Source organism: Phalacrocorax aristotelis, chromosome 6, assembly GCF_949628215.1.
Source record: "Phalacrocorax aristotelis chromosome 6, bGulAri2.1, whole genome shotgun sequence".
Lineage (NCBI taxonomy): Eukaryota > Metazoa > Chordata > Aves > Suliformes > Phalacrocoracidae > Phalacrocorax > Phalacrocorax aristotelis.
In genome coordinates this window covers 21,267,588-21,284,761 of record NC_134281.1, presented here as the reverse complement: position 1 = coordinate 21,284,761, position 17,174 = coordinate 21,267,588, and the positions used below count along the sequence as shown (strand labels likewise).

The 17,174-nt window shown below is 38.5% G+C and overlaps 2 protein-coding genes across 19 annotated transcripts in view; one reads left to right on the top strand and one right to left on the bottom strand.

Moving 5' to 3' along the window:
• The window catches only part of IPPK (inositol-pentakisphosphate 2-kinase), a 44,804-nt gene that overhangs the window by 3,587 nt on the left and 24,043 nt on the right, over positions 1-17,174 (bottom strand). For 6 of the 7 annotated variants that reach the window (XM_075096556.1, XM_075096557.1, XM_075096559.1 and 3 more), the window contains 7 exons: positions 16,897-16,955; positions 16,441-16,513; positions 15,157-15,436; positions 13,895-14,045; positions 12,314-12,416; positions 11,746-11,825; positions 7,393-10,749 (listed from right to left, as the gene is read on the bottom strand). In XM_075096556.1, coding sequence (XP_074952657.1) covers positions 10,524-10,749; positions 11,746-11,825; positions 12,314-12,416; positions 13,895-14,045; positions 15,157-15,436; positions 16,441-16,513; positions 16,897-16,955 — 972 coding nt within the window. In that variant the 3' untranslated portion in view covers positions 7,393-10,523. Of the gene's footprint in view, positions 1-7,392; positions 10,750-11,745; positions 11,826-12,313; positions 12,417-13,894; positions 14,046-15,156; positions 15,437-16,440; positions 16,514-16,896; positions 16,956-17,174 lie in introns of those variants that run through there. The other variant, XM_075096558.1, reaches the window with a different exon arrangement.
• The window catches only part of CENPP (centromere protein P), a 173,062-nt gene that overhangs the window by 153,471 nt on the left and 2,417 nt on the right, over positions 1-17,174 (top strand). For 9 of the 12 annotated variants that reach the window (XM_075096570.1, XM_075096568.1, XM_075096576.1 and 6 more), the window contains 3 exons: positions 5,792-5,871; positions 6,865-6,956; positions 7,248-7,640. In XM_075096570.1, coding sequence (XP_074952671.1) covers positions 5,792-5,871; positions 6,865-6,956; positions 7,248-7,369 — 294 coding nt within the window. In that variant the 3' untranslated portion in view covers positions 7,370-7,640. Of the gene's footprint in view, positions 1-5,791; positions 5,872-6,864; positions 6,957-7,247; positions 7,641-13,746; positions 14,016-17,174 lie in introns of those variants that run through there. The other 3 variants (XR_012661102.1, XM_075096571.1, XM_075096567.1) reach the window with 3 other exon arrangements.

Genomic DNA, 17,174 nt, shown 5'->3' with positions numbered 1-17,174 from the left:
TACACACCAAATACAGATTTTAGATAATACAGAATTTGTTTCCACAGAAAGATACCAAAGAGAATATGAAATGGCATATAACAAGTACTTTCTTTTTCAGCTAAAAAATATGTGGCATGGGATAAAATGTTCCTTCCTGCAGTAACTTCAAAAGACCTCTGTTTCCAGTATTACACTGCTGAAGAAACAAAGATTTAAACATGTCAGCCTGTAAGATAAGCATACTCAGATTCTGAGGTGTAACGCATGAAAGTAAATTCTAAGTAGTTCTCTCAAAGTAAGTTACATAGCATTCTATGTTCATTGATTTTTTGACATTTTACAAGTCTATATTTTACCTGTGCAACTGCTGCTTCTGAAAAATAAGAGGAAATTCAGCCACTTCACATTTGCACCATTTTTACATATACAAGAACAAATCTTGGCAGACAAAGCTAGTCAATTTAACAATAATGTAATAATTTATGTTTATGTTGGGTAGTTATTTAATGGACTGGTGGTTGTTTATTTGGCCAGATTTAAAGCAGTGGAGAGTGCTCGGTTTGCCCATAGGTGACATTGTCTTTATAACCCTGGCAGCATTTCAGTAAGTAAGTGTGGCAGTCATAACACTGGGTTTCTTTGTAAAAACCCAAACATTTGTATCCCTCCTATTTGTCTGATGCTTTCTGTTTGGTGGATGCTAGACAAACCCCTAAGGGGACATAGTATACATTTGCTGATCATGCTCATACATTTAAATTGTAATTACCATCTCTCTGTCTTTACATACTTTTTTAAAAGCTCCTTGAAATGAAACTTGAGGTGCAATCTAATCTAACGTGGCACATTAAAAACAAAAGGTCTTTCTGAGGGATTTTCCCTTTGTGAACCATTTGGCTTTCTGACTGGGTAATTCCAGCTCATCAGACTGGAAGTCTCGTGCTGAATGCTGTGATACGGCACGTTCCATAGTCAAATTTCATGTCTTTCAGGCTTTGAGTGTAATGTTTAATGACAATGGTGGTGTTTACAACATTCTATTAAAAATACTCCAACACTGCCATTGTGCAACAAAAACTTCTACATAAAGAACATGTGCATGTGACAACCTTGTAGCATCTGCAGGCAATGAGTTTCTCTTCTTGCATATTCTGAAGGTTCCAGACTTTTCCTGTTGATTTTCAGCTCAAAAGAAGTCTCAAAAAAACGCAAGTTTAAGAGAAAACCTTCTCAAAACCATGGCTGTCTTACACATCTTCGTCTGCATGCATTACAGGATTTTCTTTCATCCTTGTATTCAGATTTTGAGTGTACATCAATTTATACGGTGCTGCTCTTGCCCAGACAGGCAGTGGAGAGGAAGGGAAGAAGAAAAAAAACAGGATGCATTTCTTTTTAGATACGGTATTAGTCATTTCTCAGTTACATTGTATTGGCAGCCTGTTTTGTCTTATCTCTTTAAGTCTGAGGTGCATGTTGATACCAGAAAAGTTAAATTTCTTGGAGAAGTTCTTCATTGACTTAGGGCTTGCCACCGTGCTTAAAAATACAGGGAAGTATAAATCATTTTTTTAGTTTGATGTTGGTGACAGCTGTCTTACAGGATAAAATATTTTAGTTAACTGAAATGCATTAGCAAATGTATTGTCCAGTATCTAAAAATGAAACTCATCAAAGCAACTTAAATTAAATTTCTAGAAAAATAATTGATTGAAATTGTATATGCGGCATTTGGTTTATGACAGATTAACATAGTTTGTGACTTGAGGATAGGAGTTCTTGGTGAAGTTAGCACCAAATATTTCAGCAATGTGCCTAAGGATACAATTGTAAGACCAGATCTCATAAATGGAACTGTAGCTAGCAGAAGGCTTAGTAAAATTAGAAATACAAACTAATTTCCAAAAATGTGATTGCTGCACTTTATTTCATTTTGTAGCCTGGTGATTGCTGGTTTTAAGTATCCATAGGACTTGATCATGGTAATAGTAAAATTATTCTTTTTGTTGTTATCTGAGTTAGACTCCTGTAATTCAAAAATGAGATTGCTGCTAGAACCAGGGATTGGGGCTGCTGGAGAACACAGCTACTTGGAATTCAGACTCACATCAGGAGCACGTGGGGCAGCTTCCCACTTGATGGCTACTTAAGGGATTGACCTAAATTTTTGCAATGGGTTTGTTCAGTCCTTCTGGAAGTTAATAATGATGCTGTTGGTATTCTACAGTATCTAGAATTTTCATCATTTTTGCAAATAATTTATATTTTAATTACTGAAGTTACGTTGATGTTGTTATTTAAGGCTTTGATGCTACTACCATGTGTATGACTTCAGTAGATGATACTATGGCCTTAGCTAAGCAAAACATACATATAAATCACCCCAAATGAGAGCCTAAATGGAGTATCTTTGGTAAATTTAGAAGTAGCTTACACCTGTGGAGAGACTTATCATAGCATGACTTGCTTAGCACTCTTTATATACATTTATTCTTACAGAATGCCGAGTTCAAAATTACTGTGAACTTTTGTTCCATCTACTAATAAAGTAGCATATTTTCTTCATACGTGGGTTAGAAGCAAATTTGTCTGCTTTTAGTGTAGCTTCTGCCTTGCCAATTTTGCTTTGCATTCTTAAGCTGAATAACTTAAAACATTTTCCTTAGAAGAGCTTTAGTATGCAGAAAATTGCAATGCAGTTTTAAACAGCTGAATAATAATATACTTTGTTTAAAAACAGATACTCCAAGTGTATTCACTCAGATGGCTCTGTGTGTAAAATATCTGTCAAGGGAGAAAGGGAAGACTCTGTGTTCCATCATGATGGTCGTGCCTCTGTGATTTGAGCCTATTCCTGTTTTAGACACACATTCCCATAAGATTGCCTGCTTGGACTCCTGAAGGCGCTGGAAAAAAGATTTCCATCCAGAAGTAATAGTAGCCTGGGCTTTTGGCTTTGCTCATAAACCGACATTTAGAAGTCATCTGAGGAAAGCTATTTCTTGATTAAAGTCAGGTTTTGCTTAATGCAGTCGTAGCCAATCTTTCCCATCTGGTATCACACTACTTGATGTGAGAGCCTTCAGTTGCCTGGTGGCCACTTTACATGATCCCATAGGAGTTACTGACTTTCCCAAGGGACCTTTCAGTGGATCGGGTCATTCTGTTACCCTGGCTGTTGTGCGGCTCCTCTTTTCCCTGGGGAAAACTTACAGAAGGTGCACAGGAGAGAATATGAGCTGATAATCTGGTACCCACAACATGTATTTGGAATTGTAGTTCTCGCAGGACTATTGCAGCTTGTGCAAAGCATGTGCCTGGTTTTTCATTTATGTGCCAGATCCCCATGTTTTACCTGTGGGGTACAGACATTACGTTTTAGATGTGGAATATAAAAGGTAGGGCATGTGACCGCGTTTCCTGGGTTTTATTCCCTAAAGTGTCAGTGTTTAACATTGCTCACTTACTCCTGGGTGCAGTAGTTTTGCGTCCCGTGTCTGCCTCACCATCACTTTAAGGAGGCACCCTCAGCTGAACCAGGCAGACACCTTCTTACATGAGTCTGGGTGAGTTACTGCTTCATGCCACTGTTATCACTTCAGTTTTAGTGTGTAATATGGCTGAAGAGAGATGAGGGTATTTGTATTTTGACTTTTTGTGTGTTTTGTGGATTGCTAAGGTAGGAGCTTTCCTGCCAAGAAGCTGGATTTTATCCCAAATCCTGTGAATTTCCCACAAGAGTGGATTCTCACAGGATTCAGCCAGATTGTCAAAACGCTGCCATTTAGTTAAGGCACAGAACAACTGCTTCCTGTGTGCAGAACTCACCAGCGCAGTCTCTCCCAGGTACAAGGAAGCATTTAGACAGTAGAAAACTACACACTTGGAGCTTTCCTTGAGATACGTCTGGTTTCTGTACAATACAAAATACCACTTTTTAGCTGGGGGTAAAGGCACTGGTTATGGCAGCTCCACAGGAACACCCAAACAAGTTACGGGTGCATTTTACAGCAGTTTGAAAAAAAGGGAACTCTGATTTAGTGCCTCTGATCGATTGTCTCTTGTGAGTCCCAAAGGCCTCAGTATGGGTGGATGATGATAAAACATGACTCAGTGTTTAGCTATGGTATACTTGGGAGCTCTTCTAAATGAGGAACTTCAGAGTTGAGGTCACCAGGTATAAGCTAATCCTAAATTTCTAGTATTTGCAACCAGGAGCTGAAGACATGATTGCTAGATTCGCCGAGACCTATCATAGCAGACAAATGAAGGCACGTAATCAATATCAAAGACGGGGTTATTGAGACGGAAAAACTTGTTTTGTTGTCATCAGAGGAGCCTAAATCCCCAGGGAGGGGTAAAGCTGAAAAAAAAAATCACTGTTCTGCTAGGCGAGCGTCCTTAGATCCACCGCATTTTCATGCTCTAACTACTGCGCACTTTGTTGCCCTCTATGTGTCTTTGGTCCCAGGATAGATCGTGATCTTTAGCCCCACGGTAAATATTGCTAGATACTTTGTAGAAATTAAAACTGGCAAATTCCATGTGTTTTATGTCATTTGGCATTCTGCACAACTCCCCCTTCAGTTTGTCATAAATTCCTAAACCAGAGCAAGGTCACATCTGGTAGCAATTTTAGTCTGCCAGATGAGGCATAATCCTATAAAACCTAACTCAGTTTCTCCAGTGCTTTTCAAAGACAAGCTCTCTTGCTCCTTTTCCATAAGATGTACCACTTGCCTTGTGAGCACTGTAGAATGATTTAGGCTGATGGTCTTTTCACACTTTATAAACGGCAATTTTTGGAACACAGCTGTTTCCAGTACGTAAGACAGTACAAGCAAGTAACAGTGTTGAAGTTGTCACGATAACAGGCTGCGTCTAGATTCTGTTTTCTTTTGCAATAGCACAGCCCCACAGGATACAGCAGTTGTGGTCTTTCCTCAGTGTTTTGATGCTTATGGATCAGCTTGTATGCTGAGTAACCTGCCATCTTACATACTGCATAACGTCTAAAGGCTCCATACATAGCTACTAGTCTGCTTTTCTTTTATGTGCTTTTAAAATAGTTATAGCAAAAGCTACACATCTTAGGTAATTCAAGGTACACATGTTGAAAACTCTTGATCATTAGATGCACTCAAAGTAATGGGACGATGATCAAGCTTAGCACATTGTAGTAAGTGAAAAATATCTCTACTTCCCAGTACCATGGAATTGTAATAGTAGTCAGTAGTTTCATATATTTTATCATGTTTCCATTGTCCCATTATATTTTTATAATGGTGGTTATTTCAGCATCTCATTGCCTTTATTACTTTATGCTTTCAAAGCACTGTATGGAACTTGGTGACCCACCTTCTCAGAAGTAGCAAAACAACATATTAGCGAGGTGGGGTTTTTGTGTGTGAAACTGTGATGCATTATAATGTGCTGTTAAATCACACTAACATAACTTAGTTTAAAAAACATGTTTTCAAGGCTTCCTACATCTTGCACAAAGACGTCTAAGGCCTGTTTATCATGCACCTGTACAACTAGCTTTTTTCCTCTGAGGTGACCAACTGTAATTATCTCTTGCTAGCACATGACTGATACAAAACAAAAAAAACACCCCAAAGCATCAAAACCTAAAAAGCACCTCAAAATTTTAAACAATTGGTTTGTTACTCTTAACTATGAAAAATACAAGCTAAAAGTGACAGCATATTCAAACACACTGCAGTTGAACACACTGGCTAGAAACCACCGTGTCTACTCTGATTTTTTCTGACCTAATTTATACCCTTTTGAACCTGTTTATTCACAGAGCAAATACCCTGATGTTGTGACACTTCCGGAGGGACTGCTGGGAGATTATATAATTCTAAGGAACCTCAAACTTCCTGGGTAAGCCAAGAAATAAATTTTCTGATTTATGCAGATAAAGGATTGTGACATGTGTATTGACAATCTATACATAATCCGCCTGCTTGAACATTAAGTCACTCTTTGGTTTAGAATGCCTCTGAACACAGACATTAGATGATGCATGTTATATTTCAGGGCTATAATCTGGGGGGACACACACACCAAACAAAATATATGTAAAGGCCTTGTGGGTACTGTGCATACCCACTCTTTTAAAAAGCTAGGTAGAAAAAACTACAGAGCTCTAGCAGGCTTTTCTTTTGCATTTTAGGAGAAAAAAAATCTATTACTATCTCAGTTTTGGAAGCTCATGCTACAATGAAGAGTCTAAATTCAAAGTTTATGAATGTGGGATGAATCCTCCCTCTCAGGCATCAGAAAACATGTCAGGTTCAACTGGATTTGTTCCATCTTGGGTTTTTTTCTGCATTACATGACCAAAGCAAGGGGCAGAAAAGATGCCAAGACCAACATCCCTCTTACTGCAATGGGGTGGGCAACTGGCGACCATCCTCTGTAAGACAAGGCAGTATTTTCCACCCCTGGGCCTGAGCAAAGGAGCTGATCCCCTCTCACAGCCAAAGGCCAGGGTGGCAGCCTGTCACAGCACATACTTGACTGCAGGGAAGGAAATGCAACTCCATCTTCATTCGTATCTTGCTTCTTACCACTGTTCCACAGAGACTTACCCTTCATAAGAGACAAAGACAAGAACCAGGGGAAAAATGCTTGAGGGTAAAAACTCAAATGCACCTGGAAACAAAGTAGTAACCTTTCCTTGTCAATGGATTACCAGTTTTCCTTGGTTCAAACTATATGTACAAAGCTGGCTAAGTTGCGTTACCTGAGGTGAATTTTGTTTAAGAGCATAATGAGTATAATCCTCCTGAATCCTGGCCTTTCTGCTTTGAAGAAACCTTAAAGACAGATGCTAGTTCACACTTCACTAACTTTTCTGTGCACATGATACAGGTTTGAATTACTGATAGTTTGGAAGATACACATAGATGAAGAAGGAAGAACTCTGCCTGTTCTGGACCTTCTAACTAAAGTTCCGGAGCAAGGTAACATCATTTACTTCAGAGACTGTTTCTGAGCTTTCAGGTAGAACACCTGTCCCCTTTTTGGGCCAGCACCTCTTTAGATAAAGTGGAAATCCATCTGGCAGCCCAGCCAGGCACACAGCTAAGCTTCACCTCCTGTATAACTTAAAAGGACTTACAAAACAAGTATCTTCCTCTTCTAAGCAGCAGATAACCTGTTTTATCCAAAAATGCAATCAATTCCTCACACCCACCCTCAGTAACAGTGCAGCTGTTTGCAAGTAATGTTCACTGTTATGTTTTTTCTTGCAGTCTTGGAGCAGAAGATGGCAACTATTGAAAATGCACCCACCCGCTTCCGGAGCATGCTGCTTCTGTTTGGCATTGAGACAGCTATAGAGAATCTGATCAAAGTAGTTGCCTTGGAAAATTGAATACCAGCATTTCTTACAACAGGTAGCAATTTCAAAAGTAGTTTTAATTAAGATATTGTGTTACACAGTCTATAATTTTATTGAATATAAACATTAAGTTATTTTCCATTTAGAAACCATACTCATAAAACATGCTATCTGTACAATTATGGCACGTTATATATAAATTGTCATGACATGAAAATAAATACAGCCTTTTAAATACAAAAATGCCAAATAAAATAGTTACATGTACAGAGTGATTTAATTATAAATTTATCTTTCTGAATCATTAATGTACCAGAGTGGTTTATCTTCTTAACATTTTCTAGATACCTGGAAAGTGTTAAAAGATCATGCACTGTCCAATCCATAAAAATCCATTTCATTTCACAGCTCTGTAAAAGTACAGTGATTATAAAATGACAAGAGAACAGTAAGAGACTCCTAGAACAAGGAGTTAAATAGCTTTCTCCTTAAATTAGGGTGGAAGTAGACAATGTGAGATTTCAAAGACATGCTATGCTTAAAAAAAAAAGGTATAACTGTATGAAGTAACTTTTTTCCACAATGTATGTGTTGAGTAGAGACAACAAGAAAGGACCACTACACTTCTGCAAAGAGAGTTGAGCGAGTTAACTACTGCTCACTGCAGTACTTGGGTTTGATTTCCTACTTCTAGGGGGAAATTCTAGTAGGTAACACATTACAAAAGCATCACATTTCATACATTCATCCCTGAAGAAACAAAACAGATTAGACAGATGTAATCTTTCTTCACTTCTGTCAGATGTATCATCAGATCATTCATGAACTCCCAGCATTTTTCAAGAGAGTTCCTGCTCCGGACTAGCTCTCACAACCCAACAACATTTTTCCAAAGCAAACCTGTACAACTGTAAGTCATGTCCTTCTTAGGCAGGGAGCAACAGTTGTTCCTGGAATCAGGGAGCCAAAAATAAGAACTGTGGATTCTTGAGTAATATTAAGAGGCCCTCTTTTCGAGTCCACAGCTGCTCTAACTATACAAAAGCAGTACAACTGCCTGCTCTGTTTATCACAAAGTATTTTATAGCAATGGTGAAATAGGTGGAGAAACAAGAACTAAAGCAACAGTGTGTTTATAATATCATAATTTTAATAATCCACTATTTGATCACTGAATTAGTCTCCCACTGTTCTCGTAGGTCAGGAAAAACTGACAGACCAGATGTGTTTCTGTCAGAGCCTACAGCTGAGCAATGTCACAGACTAAGTTTTGATGAACAGCAACTCTATAAAATATCTTGTTAGATATAAGGCAGACTAATTTCAAGTTTGGAATCCAGGAGACAGGCAAAATCCATTGCTACTTTATCCACTGACATGTTACCGCTTGAGCTATTTTTGTGTAACCTTTATTTTGTCTTTACCTCCCTCGTGCATAAAAATGAAACTGATCAAGCACACGCATTAGTTGCACATGAAATGTGTGTGAAGTTACAGCGTAAAGACCTGAAAAATTTCCAGCTGTGGATAGTCCTTCCTTCTTCCTCTTGCCTAACGGAGGATTTCTGGATTTAGAAACAACTCCCTCCCCCTCAGGTTTTCTTTGGAAAGAAGGAGTTATTACCACTGTCAGCTACCAGCTTATTGCACTGTTGTAGTATCACATTTCAGTGAGAGCAGCCCACGAGCCTGTCCCAGACAGGCACACTGTCACCTGGGAGCAGGATACAAGACACTGCTAACAGGGGTCACTGGCCACAGCAAAGCCCCACTGCTGTGGGAGGGGTGGTAATCTGTAGTTCATGTTTCTTCCTTGAGTTGTACCAATATACAGGGTTTCCTGGCTTCGGTTTTTAAATTTCAGGTAAAATGGAACAATTCAAACATTACACTGAGAACCCAACATAAATATATTTTTTTTAATGTTAACCTACACTATTTTGAAAAACATTACCGGTAAGCACACATCATGTCCAGGTAACAGCAGTTCACTGGAGCTTGAATAGCATCTCTTTGCACATTTCAGGGGGCGTAATCCCCAAGTGTATGGGAAAAGTCTGTGTACTACCCTCAGTTTTGAATATATCCTCAGTCTCCAGCTCAGGATCTTCCCCGAGGATGGCTTTTACTGCAACATCTCACAAGACTTCAGCTGCACACGCCAATGTTTACACAGTAAAGCCATTGTTAAATTGCTCAAGTGTGATCCAAGCTCAGCTCCAGTAGTTGTCATGAACAAGTGACCCTGCTGCTTCAGAAAATCAGATACCACCACCTTTTTTCTGTGTCACTTAAAAAGAACAAGCCTGAAAGCAGCTGGTCCCGCTATGCAGTACATGGGGTATCTGTGAAATAATGCCAATGTTTGACACAATCTGAAAGACCTGAAATAATCTGTAAAATTCAGAATATATTATTCTTATAGCTCAATTTAAATTAGGTAAGAGTGAGCTGTGGTTTCACCTTCAATAGCAGCATACAACGAATAGAAAATAAAAAAGACCAGTATGTCAGATGAGCTAAGCCCAGCTATTGCATAAAATTCAAAAGATGCTTACCTTTAACCCTTTCACTTAGTTTCAGATGCTTTAGGTAGGTACAAGGTGATCACAGAACCTCTGGAGGCAGTCTGGTGTTCTTAATCTCATGCATTAGTACTTAAGTGTTCTGCACTAACATGGTAGTTCCATAGATCAGTAACACGTGAGTAGCCACTTCAGTTGTATTTTCAATGAACTTAATGCTAAAGTTTTATATTAGGTTTTATCAGAGCATTCCCTCTTCCTAGTAGGTATGAGTGAGACTCAAAGCACAAGCTCCAAGGCAAATCTCTTGTTAATTCAGCTTTCTACATTAGTGCAATACTTCAAAACCTTTAATTCTGTGCTCTTTCAATTCTAAGGAAGTTGAATTCTAGTATTAATTTGATCTGTCCTCTAGTCCCAAGGTATGGCACATTATCTGTTCTGTCATATTAAATACATTCATTAAGGTTACATAGTAAATGCATGTTTTAGTGCTATTCCATGTCTTTGAAAAGGCATACCAATTAGAAATCAGTTCTTAAAGCAAAAACATTCACAGCTGAAAAATCCACTGAACACAATAGAAAAAAATCACCATAATTGTATTCCATTAATCTTTCACTTTCTAGTGTGTTTGAATAAAAATAACCTTAAGGAAACTGTTACACTTTATGGAGAACTAATGTGCAGTCTTCATTCTCCTTTAAGAGATTGGACATAACTGGGTCATCTTTGGCCTGTACATTCTTCAAATAATAGTTCACTATCTTGCCATCAAGTTTGTACTGATGAGGAATGCTTTCATATGGTTTTAGATCGAGGTCCAGGACAGAAACAGAAAAGGTGAATCTTGATTTGGACGTTAGTACCATGGGTCTCTGCTCAGAGCTGGAAAACAAAGCCGTTTTGCACCTTTGAGTCACTGAAGGGGACTTTTTCATTTGTGTATCCTGAGTCTCCTTGCAAAAGTGACCCTAAGGTCTATCTTAGGCCTTTCCTGAGAGCCAAAGAAAGTAAACTTCAGCTAATGTAGCATTTAGGAAACTATAGCTCCAGCTTAACTAGTCTTAAAGTGAACTTGCTTCCAGTCGCTTTCCTTTCAGTTTCCACACAGCTTAAGTCAAAACCTTACTCTCAATTATTGTGTCTTTGTATTTAGTAAGCCTCACCTGGTTCTAGGCAATCTGCACACAAAGCAATAGCCTTATTAACCAGAAGCAGAAGGAATCATTACAACTCCTCCTTAGGTTCAAGGTAAGACAAATTTAGTATCAGAACTACAGTCTGAGCATTCTGAAGAATGGAGGACTTAATAAATGTCAACCATTTCGCAAGTCATCTCCCTCATGAATATTTCATTCAAGAACAGCAGGGCAAATGCAGAAAACCAAAATAACAAGGCTTTGGTAAAGCAAACTCCCCCACATCAGACACACTACAATATTGTGGCAAAGTCTCCTGCCTTACAGTGAAAGATGTCACCTCTTGATTATTGCCTTGTTTTTACTGATGTGCTGAATAAAGACTTCTGTTTTCTAATGAGGCAGTTAAAGGCAACTCGTTTTGAAAAAATCTCTCCTTTGAGGACACCAAGGCAGAAAAATTGTACCCAGTTAAAATCATGTATATCTACTATGAACAGTCAATTTAAATTTCAAGAAGGGAATAAATAACAACAACACTTTTCATCAACTTAAACCTTCAGAAACAGACCTTTGTCCTAAATATATTCAATCAGAGCTCTACCTTATTTATATGCTCGCAGCCAAGTATTTGGGCACCCCCCAAAAAACTCCCACTTTTTTGAAGTTACTTGAACTGACTGAACTCTGCAAACCCATCTGCAATTTCTAAATGAGTTGTTCAAAAGCAGGTCTCTCTTACCATTCATCTTGTAGACAGGGTGAAAGGGCAATCATGATAGAGCAGTCCTTAGCAGTCATTGCTATTCTGTACTGCTGCACCTATATGACATAAAAATAACATGAATTTTCTATTGCAGTTTATTTACCTTAGTAAAAGCACACTGTTCTTTATAAAAGACATTAGTACACATGGTGTATTAGTACATTCATATTTTAAGAGCTGGAAATTCTCTCTATAACCGATTGTTAGCAGAAGCAAGTGCTTTTACAGCACCCTGTATAAGAATTTTGCTTATTTCCTGCAGATACTTTCTTGAACGCCAAAACAGCACCAGTTCATGCAAATGCTTCCTCAGTCTAGAAAATAACCAGCTTTATTTTTTCTCTCCAGAACTAGTGCTAAACATGTTTGGTTTTAACTGCTTCTGCTATCAAGCTAGACCCTGGCACAATTAAGACCTTTAACCATATAGATATCTGACAAGCCAGCAGTGCTGCTAATGCACTATCCATCCATTTCCCTTAGACAGGTGTTTATCAAAACTGATAGACTAAATAAGCTTCAACAACATGCACAAGAAAAGTACCTTTGTTAATGCAAATGCTACTGTCCCATCATCTTCCATTGAAAGATCTAGCAGCTTCTCATAAAATGCTTCATTGTAAGGTCCATCTATCTGTAATGTACTTCTAAATAAATTTTAAAAGAAGATTTACAGATAACCAGGATTATTTACTGATTTTCAGTGAGATCTTTCTTCAGCAGCCCAGATACTCAGAAAAAAACCACCATCACCAATAAACATGACAACAGGTTAATATTCAGAGTCTAACACCATGACCAGTCCCTCTCATTCTCATATCACTTGAGATATGCTGTTTTTTTAAAAAGACGAATCGTTCTTAATCCACTGCCACCTGCGTAGCACTACAAGAACAGTATATTTTGCAAAAATGTGTAGGTTTCAAAATTTGTTACAGTTTGCAGGAGCTCCCAGAAGCCTTGCTGAAAACATTGAGGATGTACCTTTAGCCGCCAGGGGCCCACTGTGCCCCCAGCTTCACAATATCTGCTAACAAGGGGATGGTTTATTTGCCCTCCTTCCTCCCCATGTTAAATACCTGAACTCCTAATGAAAAGCTGAACTCATAAAAGTGGGGTTTGCAGCACACAAACACCACGCACAGGTGAAAGAATGTATTTTTAATTTGTTTAATGCATAAATATCCAAGTAAGGCACACTGCAAGTGATTTAAGCAGAACTTAAGGCCAACCTGCTGCCCATAAGATAACCCTTCAACAGGAGTCAGAGGGAGCTGAAGGAGCACAAGCAGCAATGTCTTACAAGTGAGGCCAGCGTGCCCTCGTGTGAGCAACATCAGAATTACAGGCAAATTACAGCCTGAGAATGCTGAACCGTCCAGGTCGAGGCTTTTTAATGGTGATTATTATTACAACTAATAAGCTTTATTTGAGAACAAATGTAGCAGCTTGCAATGCCCAGTATTTCTTCACAAGGCAAGATATACCATGAGATAAAGATTCTTGTGCCTTAAGTACGATTTGATCACTTGTGATGCAGGTTAGAATCTGGCTTTTGGAGCTATTCGCATCATGCAACAGGGGCAGGCTGGGCAACAGCAGATACTGGGCCATTACCCGCTCGTGCCTTCTGTAAGATCCTGCAGGCACAGGCTGGACTGCTGCTGAATACCAAATCCAAGCTTTTAAAGGGCAGGTTGTAGGTAGGCCAACAGATTAGAGAATGACTGTAAAAACATCATTAATACTGCAGACTTAGTCCTAGCTCTGCAGGTACTAAAGGCAGGAAAAACCAACCATCTATTTTACTGTTATCTCTCCTCAAATATACAACCTCCACTACTAAGGAAAAGGGCATTTTCTCTCTTATCCTATTGTGAACTTCCCATACTCATTACATAAAAATTCAGGTCAAAGTGACTGACAACAAAACTTTTGACAAAAAAACTCGATCTTCTATGTTATCTGGCATTTCAGGTTAGAAATTCAGAATATGCAATTCCATGAAGGAAGGCTGTTTACAACATAACAAGAGAGAACAAATGGTTGTTTGTGTCTGCATAGAGCCCCTCCTATCTGCACACCAACTTAATCAGCACTGAAAAGAAAAGCCCTCAAGTCTTACCTCTCTTCAGGAAATTCCTCTAAGTACTGTTCAACTCTGCTGTACAAAGGATAGAGTCCTTCAATATCCAGCATGTCCAGCATCTGAGCCTGAAGGGTTTTATAAAGGAGACAACCCCTCGGTAAGCCAGAGCTTTCCAATTTATGTTTACCTGGAAGAAAATGTATTTTCAAATAAGGCAGACATGAGTGTTGTCTTTTGCTTCATTTTGCCATTACATGTGCTTGTTTACAAAGCAAATACAAATACTCCTTAGACCAATCACAGGGCGAATTAAAAACCGAACCAAAACAACTTCAGTTCCCAAACACTAATGTTCTAGGTGCACATACTTACCTGCACATTTAAACACCACATATTTGGCTGCAGAATAAAACACCTGGTATGCAACTCTACAAATTACTCAAAAAACACCCCAAACCCACACACTTCCCTTGCAATCTACTTGTGTGAGTCTACAAGAGAAATTTTTCATGAGTTTGAAGCCACCACAAATTCACTTTCAAGAGCATGACTGCTGGGAGAAATGTTTTGCATTTCAAATATCCTGTCGCTTTAATATAGTATAAACAGATTTGTATTTGCTATCATTTCTGTCAGATCGCTTTCTCCACATAACAGAGCAGAAGCAAACAGCAATTGGAAAGATTCTCCTCAAAAGCAGAGTAAGCACCATGCTGTTTTTGTCACTAGGATAACTAGCAGCATCTTGAATAATTAGAGCTTCCACACTGAGGGATTAACATAATTTTAAGTTTTCCAACTCTCACTTCCCATTTCTTTTCCCTCCAGTATTCATACCTTTCTCTTTACCAGGAGTGGAGTAGCAGAATAAAACAGAATGAGCTACACCCTAGCTGGGGAGGGCTGACAGGAGTAGGAAAAGGCAAGAAACAGGCGTCACATAACAAACCAACCAAAGCAGCCAACTTCATCACATACAACATAAAAACTCCCCCCTCATTTGAAATACCCATGACAGTTATGAGCTCAAACTGGTATTTTTTTTCCATTTTTCCTCCACCACCTTCTAAATTTATTTTTATCCTTGTCAGTAGGTAATGCTAAAAGTGCTCACTACAAGGTCATATTAAAAACAATTATCTAGCAATTCTGCAGCTCAGAACCTATTTTTAAAATGTCACTAAGACTCCACTGTTTCCATTCTCACATCAGCCTTAAACTGCAAATGAGAGGCAAAGACGTGAATCATTACGTGATAACAGTTGATTGTTGACAGCACTCAAGAAATTCTTTCTTACCATTTCTTAGTAGCTCCTTATTAAAAGCACTTGCTTCACAGTAGCTTCTTCCTTGTGAAATGGGAACTGTCTTCATATCACCTGCCCTGCAGGCATCAGTACTACTTAGTAGCGTCATAGTTATAACGTGGATTAGTTCTTTAACAATTGTCCTTGTACAGTGTGGTCCACTGACCAGCCCATTGGATGGAAAAAAGAAAGGTTTTAAGTGACGAGCAAGTTCATTCCAGTCAGAGACACAGTCCTGGTCATCTTTACAGCCATAAATTAGTTCCCCGTTCTACAAATGAGAAAAAAAAGATTTAGGCATGTCATAAAATCCAGTTATTTGTATTTAATCGAAGCATCAGATTTAAAGACACATAGCACATAAAATTGTATAAGAGCCTGCATACAAATACACACGTTCCCAATCTCCTGCAAATTTGCCCTCAAGTTTAACTGGGTACCACAAGTGATAACCTTTGAGTGAGGACCAAAAAGCCCATTTAAGTCAAGTGCTATTTTCCCAACTTCACCAACTAAAAGCAATCAGAATAATAAAAGTGAACTGATACTTAGCACATTTTCCTATCGCTTCTTTCTGAATAATGTCAGTGATGAAAAAGCACTACATGAAACGACCTTCTTTTAAAAGCCAGATTGGAAAACAGAAGGCTATAAAAAGGGACAGAAAAGGTGTGATTGTTACCTGTACTAATAGAAAAAAACAGGACAGTTCCTACAAGTTTAAGTAATTCAAACAGTTGCTTTAATACTGGAAATGAATTGTAAAGAATCTGATTTCCTAAAATTAATCTGAAAATCTGCAGAAGCCATCAGTTACTGCTTTATATTTTAACTATATTCCATAAAAAAGGTAACTTTCTACTTCTTCCATGAGGCAGGCTGTGCAGTTGGCTGACACGAGTGTTGTAATGATAATTAAAAAAATATTTTCAGCAACATGCAAAGTTGTCTATCATCTTCCTCCTGAATCAGAGAATGGTTTAGTTTGGAAGGAAGAAGCACATAACATTTTAAAACTTTGGTCATCTTTAAAAGTCTTTTTCTATTAATTACTCCTTGGTGATCCTTTCAGACTAAGTAGTTCTGGGAAATTATTACTTACCTGTCCTACCTTGAAATCTAACTAAGAATTTTCCCTTTTTCTTCTTTTGGTAGGGTCCAATAGTGACAGTGTTCACTAGGTCGGGTTGAAGTAGGATCTTGACTGTTCAGATGCTGAAGTTAAATTGTTTAAAAGCCACAAAAAAAAAAAAGCAGAGAGATTTGATTGTTTACCTTAAATATTTTCAGGTTGTTCTGTGCCTCCTGTAATAAGCTCTTCAAAGCAAAGTGCATTCTCTGTTTATTTCTAGGGGGGAAAAAATAAATCCAAGAATGTTTTATCACAGCTTTTAAGGTGTTCACACCCATGCCTGGAGGACCCTGCATAATCAGAACAAGGCACTTGAAGTGAACACACCCATTAAGCCTGTTATGCATGCTGAAGTCACAAAGTGACTATTCACAATTAGAAGTTTAAATCTGAGTAAAGCAAGCAGCTCTTAGGTGTACTGGTATGTAGCAAAAGGCACTGGCATATTAGTAAGCAACTCTGATTCCCGAAATAGGTGTAAAAAGGTTTACAGCACCAGAAATATCCGCTGTAAAAATCAGACAAGCAGGCATTGATCATCCTTAATATCACAGCAAAAGTCAAAATAATCTGAGAAAGAAATCTGTACGGTTCCTTACCCTGAGAAGAGATCCAATGGGCAATATTTACTTGGTCGTTTCCATTTTCCGTTCGCTACCTGTCGAAAACCCACACCACTGCTGTTAACCATGTTCTGGAGTAACTACTCTCAGTTATTTTAAGTGTCGGGCGCATGGCACTAACATCCTGTCTTCAGAAGTGCTATGACATTTAAAACCCTTTGAATGTACAATTCATGACTAGTAGGGGTGGTCTTCATCATATTTAGCTCAAGTCACTTAGATTGCATTCACAAATGGAAGGCATGGAGAAAGTT